The sequence below is a fragment of the Lonchura striata genome, chromosome 15, assembly GCF_050655825.1.
Source record: "Lonchura striata isolate lonStrDom1 chromosome 15, ASM5065582v1, whole genome shotgun sequence".
Taxonomy (NCBI): Eukaryota; Metazoa; Chordata; class Aves; order Passeriformes; family Estrildidae; genus Lonchura; species Lonchura striata.
This window is the reverse complement of record NC_140717.1, coordinates 2,784,094-2,800,410: the sequence shown is the minus strand read 5'-3', so window position 1 is coordinate 2,800,410 and position 16,317 is coordinate 2,784,094. Positions and strand designations below refer to the sequence as shown.

At 45.4% G+C, this 16,317-nt stretch overlaps 1 protein-coding gene across 11 annotated transcripts in view; it reads left to right on the top strand.

Annotated features, from left to right (window-relative positions):
* The window catches only part of MORC2 (MORC family CW-type zinc finger 2), a 51,717-nt gene extending 36,982 nt beyond the window's left edge, over window positions 1-14,735 (top strand). For 5 of the 11 annotated variants that reach the window (XM_021536776.4, XM_021536772.4, XM_085592819.1 and 2 more), the window contains 14 exons: window positions 151-291; window positions 721-875; window positions 1,003-1,131; window positions 2,352-2,457; window positions 6,609-6,741; window positions 7,095-7,169; window positions 7,282-7,656; window positions 9,514-9,654; window positions 9,748-9,802; window positions 10,584-10,725; window positions 11,041-11,232; window positions 11,327-11,420; window positions 12,779-12,967; window positions 13,823-14,735. In XM_021536776.4, the coding sequence (XP_021392451.1) occupies window positions 151-291; window positions 721-875; window positions 1,003-1,131; window positions 2,352-2,457; window positions 6,609-6,741; window positions 7,095-7,169; window positions 7,282-7,656; window positions 9,514-9,654; window positions 9,748-9,802; window positions 10,584-10,725; window positions 11,041-11,232; window positions 11,327-11,420; window positions 12,779-12,967; window positions 13,823-13,891 (1,996 nt within the window). In that variant the 3' untranslated portion in view covers window positions 13,892-14,735. Of the gene's footprint in view, window positions 1-150; window positions 292-720; window positions 876-1,002; window positions 1,132-2,351; window positions 2,458-6,608; window positions 6,742-7,094; window positions 7,170-7,281; window positions 7,657-9,513; window positions 9,655-9,747; window positions 9,803-10,583; window positions 10,726-11,040; window positions 11,233-11,326; window positions 11,444-12,778; window positions 12,968-13,822 lie in introns of all 11 variants that reach the window. The other 6 variants (XM_085592821.1, XM_021536774.4, XM_085592822.1 and 3 more) reach the window with 2 other exon arrangements.
* The last annotated feature ends 1,582 nt before the right edge of the window (window positions 14,736-16,317 follow it).

Below are 16,317 nucleotides of genomic sequence, written 5' to 3'. Positions count from 1 at the left end.
CAGCAAATGTTTTGTATTTTTCAGAAGTAGCAGTTTACCAGATTAATTTAATGCTCAAGAGTGCTGGATTTCCATATCCTCTCTCTTAACAGTAGAAAATAGTATGCTTTATTTTCAGCATCCCTAGAGGCTCTGCTTTGTCCCCTGCAGGGCACTGAAGGAACCCAAGGAGCTGAATTTTATCTTTGGGGTGAACATTGAGCAACGCAACCTGGATGGCATGTTCATTTACAACTGCAGTCGGCTGATCAAGATGTATGAGAAGGCGGGCCCACAGCTGGAGGGCGGCATGTGAGTTCTGCAGATTTTTCTGTAATCTTTTTGCTTAAGCTTGGCACATTTCTGTATCTGACTTAGGCTGTACAATAACCATGTTTTGCATTAACCATTCTTTGTGAGTCTGAGGCCTGCTCATTTTTTCATCCTTCAGTTTGTATTCTGTCAAATAAATTATATTTAGTACTGCCTACTATTTCGCTGGTTTCTTGATAAAGAGTTCTTTACACAAATTGTAGTCATCCCTGCAGCAGTATGGGGTGCTTGGCATTTGGTGCTGATAAGTGCTGCTAGTACTAGTGCCTCATTCTAGAGACAGGCAAAATAGATCTTGACAGCAAGTACAAATATTTGAGCCCATCCTACATTTTGCATGACACTTCAGGTTTCCAGCCTGTCAGTTTAATCTGTGTCCCTCTGTGTCACTCTGTATCCCTCTTCCAGGGCATGTGGAGGAGTGGTAGGAGTGGTGGATGTGCCCTATTTGGTTCTGGAGCCAACCCATAATAAACAAGACTTTGCTGATGCCAAGGAGTATCGACATTTGCTGAAGGCCATGGGAGAGCATTTGGCTCAGTATTGGAAGGATATTGCAATAGGTAATGAAGCTTCACAATTACCAGGGTCTGGAAGGAGAAATTTGGGTGTCTGCATGACAGCCAAGAGTGCAGATGGTGATTTTGTGATAAAAGCTCTGTATTGAGCAGGATGTGGTTTGTTTTCCAGCCCAGAGAGGTATCATCAAGTTCTGGGATGAATTTGGTTATTTATCAGCAAACTGGAACCAGCCTCCGTCTAGTGATCTGCGCTACAAGCGTAGGAGAGCCATGGAGATCCCTACCACAATTCAGTGTGGTGCGTCTGATCTGGCTGCTTCTCTCTGGGGAAGGGGAGGGACACTCCTGGCTGCAGATGGGGACAGATTTGGGATAGACTATCATTATCCTTTCCTAGGGCCTGTCTCCTCTGCAGTTTGCCTTTGTCTGCACTCAGTGATATTCTGTGACATCCTGGTGTAAGGCTCCTTTCATGCTCAGTTTACTAACCTATCTTCAGGTGCCAGACAGTAACAGTGTTGAGAGCAGGCTTCAAAATGTCATACAAACTGGAACTTACCAAAGGCACCCATCCCAGCACCAGAATAAGATCTGAAACATCCTCACAGGCAATGAGAAGTGGCCAAGTAATTTGTACCCTGATGCACTGGCCTGCACTATGACAGCACAGAGGGAAACCTTTACAATTACCTTGGAATTTAATGCAAGTTCTCTTCCGTACACCTCTAAACAGCTCTGGCTAAGCTCTTGTTAGAGTAATGGGAAGCTCCACACCATCACTTTGTCACCTGGTAGAGGGACACTAAACTCCTTTATTTTCTCCCTGGGACTTGAGGATGTGGTTGTAGGAAGGAATGTGAGGGCCATTCTTGTGGAATTATTTGTTAGGCTCTTCTGCCTTGATGGTTGTCTCAGTCTTTTCAAGGTTCTTCTGAAGGAGGAGGGGGTTTGCTCTCCTTCTTGTCTTCCCTTATTGATATCCTTCCAGAGCCTGATCTAAGGACGTTTGGATTTTCTTGGCAGAACTTTATTTTTTGAAGCTGATGGTTTCCTGGTAGGCTAGCAATACTCAGGAAGACAAATTTGTGTTCCTGATTCATCAAAAATTTAATAGAATATTTTTTAAGTGGATATGTCTGTGATTTGTGTTACTTTGGTATCATTACAGGACAGCCTGACTGCTGGGCTGAGCTGTGATGTCTGGACTGGCTGTTTAATTCAGTTTGTATATGTCACAGTTGCAGCAGGAGTGTGAGGTGCTCTGGTGTTGGTTAAAGCCAGCCATTCTTGTTAGGGTTGTCTTTGAGGGTTTCATTCAAGTGTTTTGTGAGCATGAAGAAATAATTGGCAATATATTCTGTTACTGTCTCACTTTTTTTTTTTTTTGGCCACTAGTCTTACTGTTGTTGGATACACTTCGGTGTGGTGCTTAAATGGGCTATGGGAAAACACGGGCTATGGGAAAACTTATTTGTCTCAGGCTGTGTATTTCTGACTTGCAAAGTGTCTGTGTGACAGATGTCTGTCTGAAGTGGCGGACTCTCCCATTCCAGCTGAGCTCAGTGGAGAAAAATTACCCTGACAACTGGGTGTGCTCCATGAACCCTGATCCTGAGCAAGACAGGTAAGAATCAGTAAATATTAAGACTTTTCTGCAAGATGCTTTATCTGCGCATTTGGAGCTTTCTTCTGGTCGTTCTTTGAAAACAGTTGGGGGGATTCTGTACCTTTAAGTGGTGCTCACGATCTGTGAAAAGGCAGCAATGGCAGTTGTATAGGGAGCAGAATATTGGGTGGGTGTGCAAATTTGCAATGTGCAAATTGCAGAGGACATTGTGTCTGCAAGTGACAGGTGACACCAAACTGGGAGGAGCAGCTGACAAACCAGGCAGTCACAGATCCCTCCAGAGGGACCTGCAGGCTGGAGAAATGAGCGACCAGAAACCTATCCTGACATTCAACCAGGAAAATGCGAAGTCCTGTCCTTGGGGAGGATGGCCCCAGCGCTGGTGTGTGCTGTCCATCCCAGAGCTGATCAGCCTCAGGGCGTTCTCATCAGTGTATACAAACATATAAAGGCAAGCTGCAAAGAGGTCAGAGCCTGTCTCTTCCCAGTGGTGCCCAGTGGCAGGACAAGACACCAGGGGCACAAACTGGAATGCTAGAGGGTCCCTCTGCACATCAGAAATACTTTTTTCCCTGTGAGGGTGACCAAATCCTGGCCCAGGTTTCTCAGGGACATTTTTCAGTCTCCATCCTTGGAGATATTCCAGGACGTGGTCCTGGACTTCTGGTGCTGGCTGGCCCTGCCTGAGCAGGGTGGAACCAGACCCCAGTTCATTCACTTGCCTGTAGTCACAGTAGCTGGTAGACCTCAGAGCCACATGGGTATTGTAAAAATGCAGCGACCCAGGAAAGGGAAGAAATGATGATGTCTGGCTCCAGATCACAAGGCTGAAGGATAGCTTTATTAAAACTATACTATATTACATTAATATACTATTTAAAGAGATACTATACTATTCTACATTCTTACTTCTTACTTACCTAACTACCAAAACTCGTGACTTCTCTGCTGAGAGTCCGAGACACAGCTGGATCCAATTGGTCATGGAACCCAAACAACCTTCACTGTAATCCAATCAAGCAATCACTTCAGGTAAACAATCTCAATACCACATTCCACATGGGAAAAACAAAGGAGCAGAGATAAAGATTGTTTTCTCTTCTTCTCTCTGTGCTTTTTCTGAGAGACGGAATTATGTCTCTCTGTCCAGAGAATGTGAATGTCACACAGGGTCAGTGGGACCAGTGGTCCTGCTGCAGCTGCTGGCACTTGCACCCCAGTACACAGGTGTGCATGCGGAACAGAGTCCCTTGCCTAGGAAAGGGGGAGACGTGGAGATTAGTACACAGAGGTGTACTGACCAGCCAAAGGTTTATGAACAATTGACCCTTGTTATAGTCTATTTTTCCCCTATTTATTCTTCCCAAATAATCTCAGTCCTTTCCTTTACTTTGCTTTTGGTTCCTCGTGTTAGTCCAAAAGAAGTTTCAGAGGGCTGCCCCCATTGATCAGATACCAGGTCTGAGGCAGCTGTAGGACAGTCTTGGCAGGACCCCAAAAGGGGTTTCTATTCCTCTGAACAGATTTGCATTCCACAATTCCCAAAAAGCCCAGTTCACATCCCCTTAGCTGCCTTTGGGCCTCTGGGCTTGTGGAAATGGACCCTAGATGGGCTGGTAGCTTCTGGGATGGCAGTTCCTGGGATGGCCTGAGGGTAGCCATGGAAGGGTATTATTCAGGGCTCTTCACCTGCCATTATATTCCTGCACTTCTGTCTGCAGATGGAGTCTTCATTGTATTACCTAGCAGCAACTTGATTTCCTGATGAAACAATTTAGATTTTTTTATTTGCAATACCTTGATAACTGGGGGTAGGTGGCTGCTTTTCATGTGAGAACATGTTGAGGCGTTGTTTGGAGTGGGTCTGAGTACCTCCACACTGCATTCTGTGCCATCCTACATCCCCCATGCAGGAAGCTGGGAAAGGGCAGGTGGGGCACTTGGCACTGGTGAGCCAAACTTCTGGTCATTTTAGCTTCAAAAGTGATCTCAGGAGTCTTACTCTGGGAGAATAAATAACTCCAGGACATTTTTTGATTAAGTAGGCTTATATGTGCTTTCCAGCAGCGAGTGCAGTTGTGTCATTTATATGAAGCAGAAGTTTCTCCAGCACTCCTCTGGCTTTTGGCTGGGGCAAATTCCAAGTGCTTCACTGCTGGGTCCTCGTGCAGAGTTTGGACACCTTCCTATCTGTGTCGTGACCCTTACAGGTATTTGTAGTGTCTGAAAGATGACAGGATTTGAGAAGCACATGGGTGGCATCCTCAAGGTTGTGTACTGTGAGGCTTTGTGCAGAGTCTCATCCAGCCAAATTGGAAACAAAGCAATGTCAGAGCAATATCAGGTGTTGAGACTCTCCTGGCATCAGAGATCATATGATAGTTTTGGCTGCCTTGGCACAGTGTCTACTATTGACACTGAGCTGTTCCCCGCCTTTCTGGTTTGTCCACCTACACTTCAGTGTCTGCTTATGGCATGGTGTTCCATGGGAACTGAATGCCCTTCTCAGTTTGTATCATGGGAAGCAGTCACTCCCTCCAGTGCCACTGCCTGTGTTGAGGTCAGCACCAGGTGCCACCATCGCTCACTTTGTTACAGAGAAGGCAGTGTCCCTGTTTCACACTGTGAAATAACATCAGGCTTGCTTGCCTCCATTCTCCTATCTGATACCCAGTTGGATCCCAGATGTTGTTTGAATGGGTGGCTGAAGCACCAGCTGAAGATGACTGTGTGTCTCAAAGCTCCTTGAGCACTATCAGAATCTTGGTTTTAGTCCATTGTGACTACCAATATAATACATTTGTTCTGATTTGCTGCCTTCAGTGATGCAGTCTCTGGGTTTGGATGCCATGAATTTTTCTTCAGAACTCAAGGTGCTTTTGTTCTTTACTGTGCTGTAAGACACAGCTTGGCAATGCTTACAGCCTTGCTGCGAGCTGGAAGATGCATTTCTGTGCTGGGAAGCCTGTTTATGGTGCCACTTGTTCAACTTTATCTTTGGGAACTGCAGTTTTCGTGTCAGGCAGTCATTTTGCAGTGATGACACACACTTCCTTAGCCAAGGAAGTAACCACTCTATGGAATGTGCTTCAGCAGGGCAGAGGCTGATGGAGAAACTGCTGCTTGTGCTCCTTCTCACTCAAAAAGCTTGATTAGTGTGTATCTAGATAGAGATCTTCTTAGAATCATTTCTCTCCAGCTTCTTGGAGCTTTGAGTGCTCTACAGTGAGAGCAGGGTTCTCCCTTTACTAGTAAGACTCACATTCTGCAGGTTACCAGCTTGTTTCCAGTGCAGAGTGAGATCTGCTGGATCTCTTGTGTTGTAAAAGGGCTATCTGCTGCTTTCTGGCTCAAATCATTGTTCCATGACTTTACCTCAGCAGCACTGATCCTTGTCTGTCTTTCCATGATTCTGTTTGGTGATAGGAGATGAGCCTGGGCTCAGTCCCCTCTTCCTCCTCTGGCAATGCTCCTGAGGGCTAGCTGCTCGTCCAGCACTTCAGAGGTGATGCCAGTCCATTTGAGAGAGTACTTCCTATCTCTATTTTCCTTCTTTCTCAAGGACTCTTCTATGATTCTGCACTTGAGAGGACCTGGGAGAGTAGGATGCTCACCACTGTTGTATGCCATAGGCTGAACAGCTACAGGAAAGCAAAGGACGAGGCAAATAGCTACAGGATATTGCAAAGGACACTGTCTGGCCTTGAATGGCAAGGCAGAAGGTATCTGAGACTGGAAGGCTTGTGGTAACATCTTAGTCATGGGTTTCTGGTACTGTGCGTTCCTTTATGAAGGGAAAGAAGTTTGTAGAAAGAAGAACTGATGTGAAGAAATAAGATGATAGGAAGGAAAATTGCTGAAAAATCTGGAATACAGATGCAGTACAGAAGCTGTAAAAACTGTCACAGTTCCTGGGCCCTGAATTGGTGATTCCCAGCATAAATGCCTTTTTATTAGCAGCCATGCTTTTCATCCTTAATTCATATCTGTTTTCCAAGATGAAAACCACTGCTTTTGAGATGTGGCTACTGCAGAAAAGCAAGTGGCTTTCCTGCTGCATTTGGAATGGGATGTTGGGATAATTGTGCATGACATTATACAGGTTCTGCTGTCCTTCCTGAGGCTGTCTTGCATTCCCTCCATGCTAGATGTGAGGCTGCAGAGCAGAAGCAGAAGGTACCACTGGGAACTCTAAAAAAAGACTTGAAATCAAATGAGGAAAAGCAGAAACAACTGACAGAGAAAATACTCCAGCAGCAGAAAAAGCTAGAAGCTCTGCAGGTGAGTCTGGAGGTCTCCAGCTAAGCAGAGCAGGTGTGATGGATTTCCTAGTGCTGACTCTGAAATCAGCTATGCTCCTTCGTGGGACTGGGGCTGTTCTAATAACAGAAATGGACCATCTCAACTTGTATTTAATTTTCTGTTGGGAAAATGGAAATTACAGCTGAAGGGAGGTATCTTGAAGGACACAAAACACACCATATAATTGTTGGTTTTAGCCTCGAAAACTACTGGAATGGGTTCAGGCAGCCCCTGGCAGCTTGTAAACATGAACTTTCTGAATATATATATATATATATATATATATATATATATATTTTTTTTTTATTATTATTTTTTTTTTTTTTGGGTAGAAAAGCACTCCAATTCTATCTCAGACTGACTTAAAGAAACTGCCTCTGGAAGTGACCACACGGCCTTCAAGGGAGGTAAATGGGGTTCTGCTATAGGCTTTTTACTTTTTTGTACTTCTTTTGCTGTTCTGAAGAGCAGTTCCCCTCTCTTCTACCCTTCCTCTCTCTCTACCCTCCTTTGTTTCAGCACACCCGAACTCAGCGCCCACGATCTCCTCCTTTGCCTAATGTAATCAAGAATGCTCCCAGCAGGCCACCAGGATCTTCACCTCCTCACAAATCCTGCACTCAGCTGAAAAAGAGCTCTTCAGATCGTCCAAATACCAGCTCCCCCAAGCTAGCCAGCATGCTCTTCAAGGAGGAGGCCAGCACTTCCAGGACACACCATCGCACTGTGACAGCTGGAAAGTCTAACAGCACTTTAAAAACTCTTGCTAAACAAAGTACAAGCATGAAGTCGCTCTCTGGCCTGCAGAGCCCCAAAAGCTCACGTCAGACACCCAATCCAAAAGTAGTCAAGGTGCCAACAGTAAGGAAATCTGCCTCTGGCAGATGTTTACAGGTAAGAGTCAATGGGATAAAACCCCTCAGCTCCTCACCCACTGTCCTGTAAGCCTGTCTGTTCTGTCTTGTGATACGTGCACTGTGGGCACTGCTCAGGACAAGAGAACTTCTACTTTACTCTTTGGTTAGGGTGCCATTTACACCCATTGAGAAGACTGGTCTCGTCTCTTTCCTGTTAGACCAGATGGTTCCCCCAGGGGGAAAAAAGTGTGCAGAGTGGTGGGGGGGTGAGTGTTTGCATGATGATGTAGTACCTCTAAAGCCTTCCAGAAAAGCTCATTAACTACCAAATTAAATACTAGATGTTGGGTTTGTTTTTGGTTTGTGGTTTGTTTTTTTTTTTTTTTTTTCAACTTGGCTGCATGTCGTGGTTTGACGCGGGAAAAGAATTTTCTTGGAAGGAAGAGGTCATTCCAATCAGGGGTCAGGTTTGGATACTGACACTTGGAGTGACCAATTGAAGGTGGACACATCTCTGAGAGCACAGAGGGGTTAAAAGCAGAACTCCCAGGAGAACTCGCTCTCTTTGGTTCCGGTCATCAGAGGGTACAGACCTCCCCTGCCCAGCCACAGGCTGGGTGGGGAAGGGGAAGCCATGTGGCCTGCAGAGGTAGGCCAGGGGATGAAGGGTCTGGAACCGAGCTAGGCCAGTTCCTGCAGATGGAAGGGTGGAGAACGTCTGAGATGTCTTTGTTGCCCCCCCAACCTAGGGGGAAAAGAGAGAGCCTGCAGACACCCGGGAGTTTGCCGGCAGAGGAGAAGGAGGGGAGGGGCAGGGGGAGATGCCCAGCATGGGAGACAGCACAGCATCCTGGGCCAGAGATTTCAGCCGTCCGGGGAGTCTGGGAATTTTAACCCTTTCCTGAGAAATGAAGGCTTTGTGAAATATTGCTCCTCCTCAATTTGAAGGAAAGAGAGACAGCCAGGGACCTTAGTTGTTAGGGAAAGAAGGTTGGGGGGAAATGATCGAGTGGCTGTTGGCTGGACTCTTCTTGTTAACCATAGACTGAACCAACTTCTCCTCCAAGAGAGACTGCATTTTAGGGGGATGCAATGGTGAGCCAAGAGACTCCTTCAGCAACTACCAGTTCAGGAATGAACAGAGAAAAGCAGAGGAGGGTGTGAGGATGCCCTCCGTCTTCAGAGAAGAAGAGAAGGCGATCTCTGTTCTTGGATCCCCGGCCCCAGGAAAATGGGGGGGACTGTAGTCCCAAAATGAGACACTGGACTGTTGTTCCTGTTGGTCCTTGGCAAAGCATCCTTAAAGGAGCCCTATAAGCAGTCTCTGAAGCAGTCTCTGTCCATGCACAGTGGTGAGAGCACTGTGACATGGAGAGGAGAGTGTCACACTGGCAGATTCTGGGCGCTGCCATGTGTGACATGGAAACACAAGAGGTGGCAGCCTTGTTTCCTGGGGGGTCTATGGTGCAAGGGAGACTCCTCTCTCCCCTGATGGACTCAGTATTGATTATGTGGAAGGATGAAGACTGGATTAAGGGTCCAAATGTGTCTTTCTGTGATTTATTGGTGTTGGGTTGGGGGAGGAGGAATGTTTTGAAAGGTTTTCATTTCAAATTTTGTGTGGTTTTTTTTCCCTTTATAGTAGTAGTAGTAGTAGTAGTAGTAGTAGTAGTAGTAGTAGTAGTAGTAGTAGTAGTAGTGTAACAAAGTTTTCCCCTTGTTATTAAGTTTGGCCTGCTTTGCTGTTCTAGATTTTATTTTACAACATTCAATTGATAGGTTACATTTTCATGGGGGTGCTGGCATTGTGCCAGTGTCAAATCATGACACTGCAAGAAGGTTTTGTTTGGAATCAGGCTGGAATTAATAGCTAGAGCTTGTTTGCTTCCTTCAGGCCTCCAGCACTCGAAAGAGGGCCTTGAACATCCTAGAGGATGGGTCTGAGGAGGAGGGTGAGCCCAAAAAGGAGAGGACAAAACGAGGAAAATTTTCGGCAGTGAAAGAAGAGAAAGATTCCAATGAGGTGGTGGTGGAGGTAAGAGTGTGCTGGTTTCCCCAGCAGGAGGTATTTGTCAGGTGTTTATAATCTTGATGGGAGGCAACTAATGAGAGCTCTCTCTGCTCCCAGCTCACAGACAGTGCTGGCGAGGAAGAGTTGTTGGAACTGAAGAAAGCACAGAAAGGTGAGAAATGGGCCCTTGGGCTGCCACTAGTATCTGACATAGAAAAGAACTGTTGCACCAGTTAAACGTGTGATTTAATGAATGAGATTTTTAAATAAAAAATAATGTAAATTTGAATTCCAAACCCCAAGATTACTCTAACTTGCATGAAACATTTTGGCTGAGAACCGTTTGATTAGACCAATGGCAATTGTGGCGTGGAAAGGTCTGTGATGTATGATTGTATCATGTTGTCAGGGATGGGGATGGGGCTGGGCTGCAGGGTGTAGCTGATGGCATGTTCATCCATCATGAGTGGATCATGCAGCCATGCCAGCTGCAAAATGCTCAGGACTGTATCCAGTATCTGCTGCACTGCTGTGAGAGAAGAGAGACTGGGAGACCCCAGGAAAGGTGATAGCTGGGGTGGTAGTGTACAATCTGCCAGAGCAGGGCATCTTTTCAGCATGCTTCCAGAGAGCTGTCTGGAAACTGGCTCACTAGGAACATGTAGCAAATTGTCCTAGAGTCCATACTGAGACTGTAAAGCCAATGTCAAACAGCTTAGAGTACAAGAGAAACCTTCTATCTGGAATTGCCAGCTCATTTCCATGCATCTTCATGTTTCTCAGCAGGAGCTGACCTGTGTACCCATTGTGTATTGATAGTGTCTGTACTGTTTGAGGGCATTGTCACAGGTTCAGGCATGCTCCCTGCTGAGGTGCCTGAATCTCTAGAGCTCCTGTAGAATGTGCTTTCCAGCAGCTGAATGTTTGCAAATACCTTTGCTTCCCCCTCACAGATAAGGGGCTGCACGTGGAAGTGCGTGTGAACAAGGAATGGTTCACAGGCCGTGTTACGGCTGTGGAAAGGGTCAGGCATGCAATCCGGTGGAAGGTGAAGTTTGATTATGTCCCTACAGACACCACACCAAGGGATCGCTGGTAACTATCTTGGATTTTGGAGGCTTGGGTTTTTTTTGGGAGGAAGGGCCTGTTTTTTTGCCATAGATGCTGAAGACAAATATGCTGTTGTCATGTCAGGAAACATATGAGGTCAGGACTGTCCATGGCTTCATAAGGAATGGACATGACAGACTCCCATCAGTCTGTCACTGATGTCTGCCCTGGAGGCAGCTGATGTGTGTCTAGAGGTCTGTGTGACACTTGGGTACAGGTTCTGATGAAACTATTAACCATGTTTCAGGTATGTCCAATATGAAAAAAGATTCCTGACATTCCCTTAATACTTTTTTTCAGGGTAGAGAAGGGCAGTGAGGATGTAAGGCTTATGAAGCCTCCCTCTCCTGAATACCAGGCTCCAGACACACAGCAGGAAGAGGAGGCGGTCATGGCTGAACCTTCTACCTCAGATTGCGTCAGAATCGAGCCTGACACCACTGGTCCCAGCAGCAGCCAAGAAACAGTTGACTTGCTAGTCCAGATCCTTCGGTGGGTTCACTGCAGATCTTGTGAGCTCTGCAGTCTGATTGCTCCAGTCTGTTAAACTCTCAACTCTGGCTTTGCATTTTTTTTTCCTGCACAGGAATTGTTTGCGATACTTCTTGCCTCCAAGTTTTCCGATCTCCAAGAATGAGCTGAGTTCCATGAGCTCAGAAGGGTTGTTGGCATTTCCCTTGGTGAGTTCAGTACTTCTAGAAAAGTAAGTTTAACTGTTTTCCCCACACATATTCCATTCTTATGGCAAATGTGCATCTTGCTAGTGCAGGAGTGCACTCTTGAAAAGATACATTGAATCCTTGGCAGACTAACATAGCTGAGGAAAAGAATGAGAGCTCTGAGAGATGCCTTGATTCTTGTAAGAGTTGTCTGAGGATTTTTCTAATTAACATGCATGTGTGTGGGAATGCTGTTGGCTGCTACTATCTTAAATTCTTAACCATTGCTGTTAAACTTCTAAAAAAGAGAGACCAGGTTACAGGTTTGTAGGAGGAGCTCCCAGCCTTATAATTTAACTAGAGACAATCTTAAAAATTATAAATAACAACAAATAATTATCCCCAGATTCATGCAATATTCTGAGTTGGAAGGAAGCCACAAGGGTCATTGAGTCCAACTCTTAGGTAAATGGCCCATACAGGGTTTGAACCCACAACGTTAGTGTGGATTCCATCCCTTTATTGGCCATTTACTTTAGTGTGAGAGGACATGGAAGCCAGCCCCTTCCCACTTACCCTGGAGAGCAGGTTGACTTCCAGCAAGTCAGCTGCACACCTTAAGACTTTCGATGTCTGTTTATTTGAGCACAGGACAGGTGGGACTGAGCTTCCACCAGCAGCCTGGTACTGGGAGGACCAGTGCTGGCTGGAATGAAGGGCAAGGGAACTGGCCTCTCTTACTTTTTATTCTCCAACATACCACCAAGAGAGACCTTTCCAAGGAGGCACATCTAAAAAGCCACCTGCAGATGAGCACATGACCAAAGCCAGTTCTGTTTTGCACTCCCAGACTCGCAGTGTGTGTATTGGCAGTCTCTCTCTTGTCTCCTCCACTTCTGTTAACTCAGGCATCTGCTGGCATTTGCTGGAGTTACCATTCCTGATTCTTCCATAGGACACCTTTGTTGTGTCTGGGGTTTTTGGTGAGTGTAGCTGTCCCTACCTTGCCCTGGGAGGCTGTGTTGTCTGGGTGATCTCTACCAAGGATACTCACAGTTTACAGGGGATATCAGGCCTGCAGCGTACCTGTGGGTTCTTGCTTTTTAAAGTACACTGCACCCTTAATCTAAATTCAGTCAGCTTTGGGGGCAGTTTTGGTATTGGAAGAATGTGAAAAGCTGTGTGAATTCTGTGCTGGCTGGTGTAGGCAAATCAGATGTAAATATGAGCATGGGCAGGGTGTGCAGGGACACACTGCAGGAAGGATTTGATCATGGGGTTCAGGAGTTTGGATCTTCTATAGCCTGTGAGTGCTCATGTTTTTGTGATGCTTGATGCTTTCTCTTAATGTGACATCTGTTGTGTTTTGTCTACTACAGAAAGAATATTTTAAGCAGTATGAGGTGGGTCTGCAGAATCTGTGCAATTCATATCAGACACGTGCCGATGCCCGGGCCAAAGCCTGTGAGGAAAACCTCCAGAACTTAGAAAGGAAGCTGAGGGAAACAGAAGAGAAACTGCAGAAGCTGAGGACTAATATCATGGCCCTTCTGCAGAAAGTGCAGGAGGTGGGTGAGGAGTAGCAGCAAACCATGAGCTATATCAGAGTAGCCACCTGGCTCATTCCCTCCAGGCATTACAAGTGTCTCAGTCCAGCATCTCACTGGGCTCCAGCTTCCTCAGTTGGGAGCAGCTTGGGCTGTCACTGCCCACACTTGGGATCCAGGCCCTGGAAGTCTGATGTATGTTAATTCTCACATAATGATTTCTCACTGTGTGGATGTAATGCACAGGTTCTGTTTGTTCTCTGCTGTGAGGCTGCTTGAGAATTTCCCCAGGCATAGGCAGTGCACATCAGGGAATTTTTGCCTCATTCTTGGGCAGATTCTGAACTCCACATACAGAAATGCAAACTTTTAAACAAACAATATAAAAAAGTATTGTGGTAAAATTGATGTATTAGTTATACTATGAAATTAAAATAGAAAATATATAATTAAAGCATTTAAATAAATAAACTAACTTTAAACTAAAAAACTACTTAAATAAAATCAGGATCAACCTGGAAAAGTTACTGAAAGCATCTGGAAGCAGTTTTTCCCTGTTAGGAAAACGTGCTAAATCTAAAAGAACCCCAACCAAACCTGCCTTGACCAGAATCAGTACAGTAAATCCATCACTTCAGTGAATTGTTTGAGCATGAGGTGCTGATGGGTTTCCTGTGTTGTCTTTTGGATGCTGACAGGGAAAGTTAGGGGTGCTGCCACTACAGCTGTTAGCAGCTGGAGGGTGCTGGATGTTGGAGCACAGAGGTTGTGCAGGCCAGATGTAACAGAAGGTGCTAAGCTGCTCTGGCTCCTCTTTTCTTGCCATGTTCCTCATTATTCACTTCTCACTGGTATTCCTTGTTTCTTTGGTTTCAGGACATTGATATTAATACAGATGATGAACTGGATGCATATATTGAAGACTTGATCATGAAAGGAGACTGAGCAGCTCCAATACAAGTCCTAGAGAAGTGCAGAAGAGCTGGCTGCTGCAAAGGGAGATGTGGATCTCTGTGCAGGTGGAATGGGGCAGCTGATGAGGAGAGAGTTTCTTAGACAGTGCTCATGTTGTTGTACAACTTGTTCCTTTGACTTACATGAGAAGCATTTGTGCTGTTGGCAGGAAAATTTTTAACTTTGTAATTCTCTGAATCTCTTCCTTTTGTTTATAAATATTTATTTTTAAAAGAAATGGGAACCATGCCTGATACAATGGGTGTTTTTAGTGATGTAGAAGTGTGAGTACCCTTTTGCAACTCAAGTATGTTCATATGCTAAACCCGGGAGCTTGGACCACCCAGCTTAGCTTACTGGTTCTCCAGCAAGAACCTGGTAGCAATTAAAAAAATAAGCCTTGAGTTGTGGCAGAGGGGGGTCAGGATTTTTTGTGGAAGATACTGAACTTGAGGTCGAGAAAGCCAAGCCATGAATTGGAGCTATGGAAGATGTCCTTGTATGAGTGTGAGTAGAGGGATGGAACCTCAGTGAAACTCAGAAATTTGGGACTGGCACCTGCAGTGAGCTTCCTGAACAGGAGGTTGTTGCAAGTGGGTGAAACTGCCTCCATGGTAATAGCTAAGAGGCTGAGGGTCCTTCTAGAATAGGATCACCTTCTGAACTGCTCACAGTGGGCTGTGAGCATCAGAGGAAGAATGTTGGTACTTGGGTTCTCTGCTTGCAGTCACTTTATCACTCACTTTTGCTGCTGTTTCTTTGAGACATAATTACAGCATCAGAAGGACTCCTCCTCTGCCTGACAATAAAGTGACCCCTGTTCTTTTGTCACTCCCTCAGTGTTGCTTTGATCAATTTGTTCTACCAGGTAATTTTATTATTAGAGACTCCTAATTATTAAAAAGAGGCTATTTGGAGCCTTTGGGGCCCTACACCACTGATTGGCATCTGCCCTCTGCCTGCAGCAAGGAAGACACCTGCCCCTTATCCTCCAGCTGCAGCCAGCTCCTGGTAAGCCACTTGTGGCCAAGGGGACTCAGTCAGAGTTTGTCAGCTGGTCAGCAGCTTCTCAGACCTGATTGAGGACAATGTGTCTGTGGACTCATGTTCAGAAACTGGAGTCCCGTGCAAACCAGATGGTTGTAAATATGGTGTAAAGGAAGAGGTACCCACTATCAGGGAGGTCAGGTGGAATGGACCCTTGGGGTTGATACCTGGATGTGTAATAGATGTTTTGCAGCAAACCCTTCCAAATTAAATATCTGTTGCACCAAAAATCTTTGGTACTAATTGTTCATAGTCCTGAAGAACTCCCAAGTTTCTACACACCACAGAAGAGAGGAAAGGCTTTTGCTTATTACCTGATTCCAGGCGCTTGGCAGAGCACACAGTGAGACTGACTGCTTCCATCCAGAATCTGGGCCTGACATTCCACAATAAATAAAGGTAAGGAGTATTCCCCTATCCTCATACACCTTCCTGCACAGAGGGGCAGCATTCCTTAAGCAAAGGAACAGGCTCCACCAGTCTCCATTTCCTCATACGTACTGGAGGTTTTTTTGTTGTGATAATACACTGCAGTTTCTGATGAAAATAATCTGTCTGGAGAAGATGCATTTTTTATTGAGGTGAAAGAAGTCTTTGTCCTTCCCAGAAGACAGCAGATATTCTAAAGAAGGAGATTTTGTTATACTGCAGTTCAGAGCTGCTGCTGCATACAGACTTTAATTTCTGACACCCTGAGGGCACCGGTATGGAGCTAACTGTTCTTAAATACTTCCTCAGCTTCGTGGCACAGTTTGATTCCCTACTTCTCTCATGTTAGGAAAGTGCAATTGTTTTGAGGTTTGGTTTTTTCTCCTCTGTTCTGTGCAACTTCTCATTTCCAATTGTAGCTCTTGTTTTTAATGCATTTAATTTTTTTTTTTATCTTGTACCAAGGTTTTTTGCTAGGAACAGCAAGCCAAGAACTTTTAAGTACCAGTAAAACAAGTTTTTCCTTCTCAAACTCTTTTCGGGCAATGCTCTGCAGCTGCTTTTTTCTTGAATTTGTTTCTGTAAATTTGTTAAGCAAGTCTGTGTGTAACATCAGGTTTTAGTAATACCTCTAAAACCCACAGGCTCAGAATGCCTCCAGAGGGGATCCAAACTCCTGGCTCCAAGTGGGGTATACTCCAAAGCTTTATCAAGTGGTTCAGGGCATTTTCCTGTTGAGCTCTTAAAGTCAGGGGTGGAGACTGCCCCACAGCTCTGCACCACACACCACTCCCATGGGTGTTCTTCCTCTGTACCACAAAGGGATGTCTCTGTCAAATCTTGAAGGTCGTTCTAGCTGCCATCAAGAACCTGTCCCCTGCCTGTAAGCCTGTCATGACACCTCCGTCCTGCATTTAAGCCTCTTGATGTCTCAGATGTTC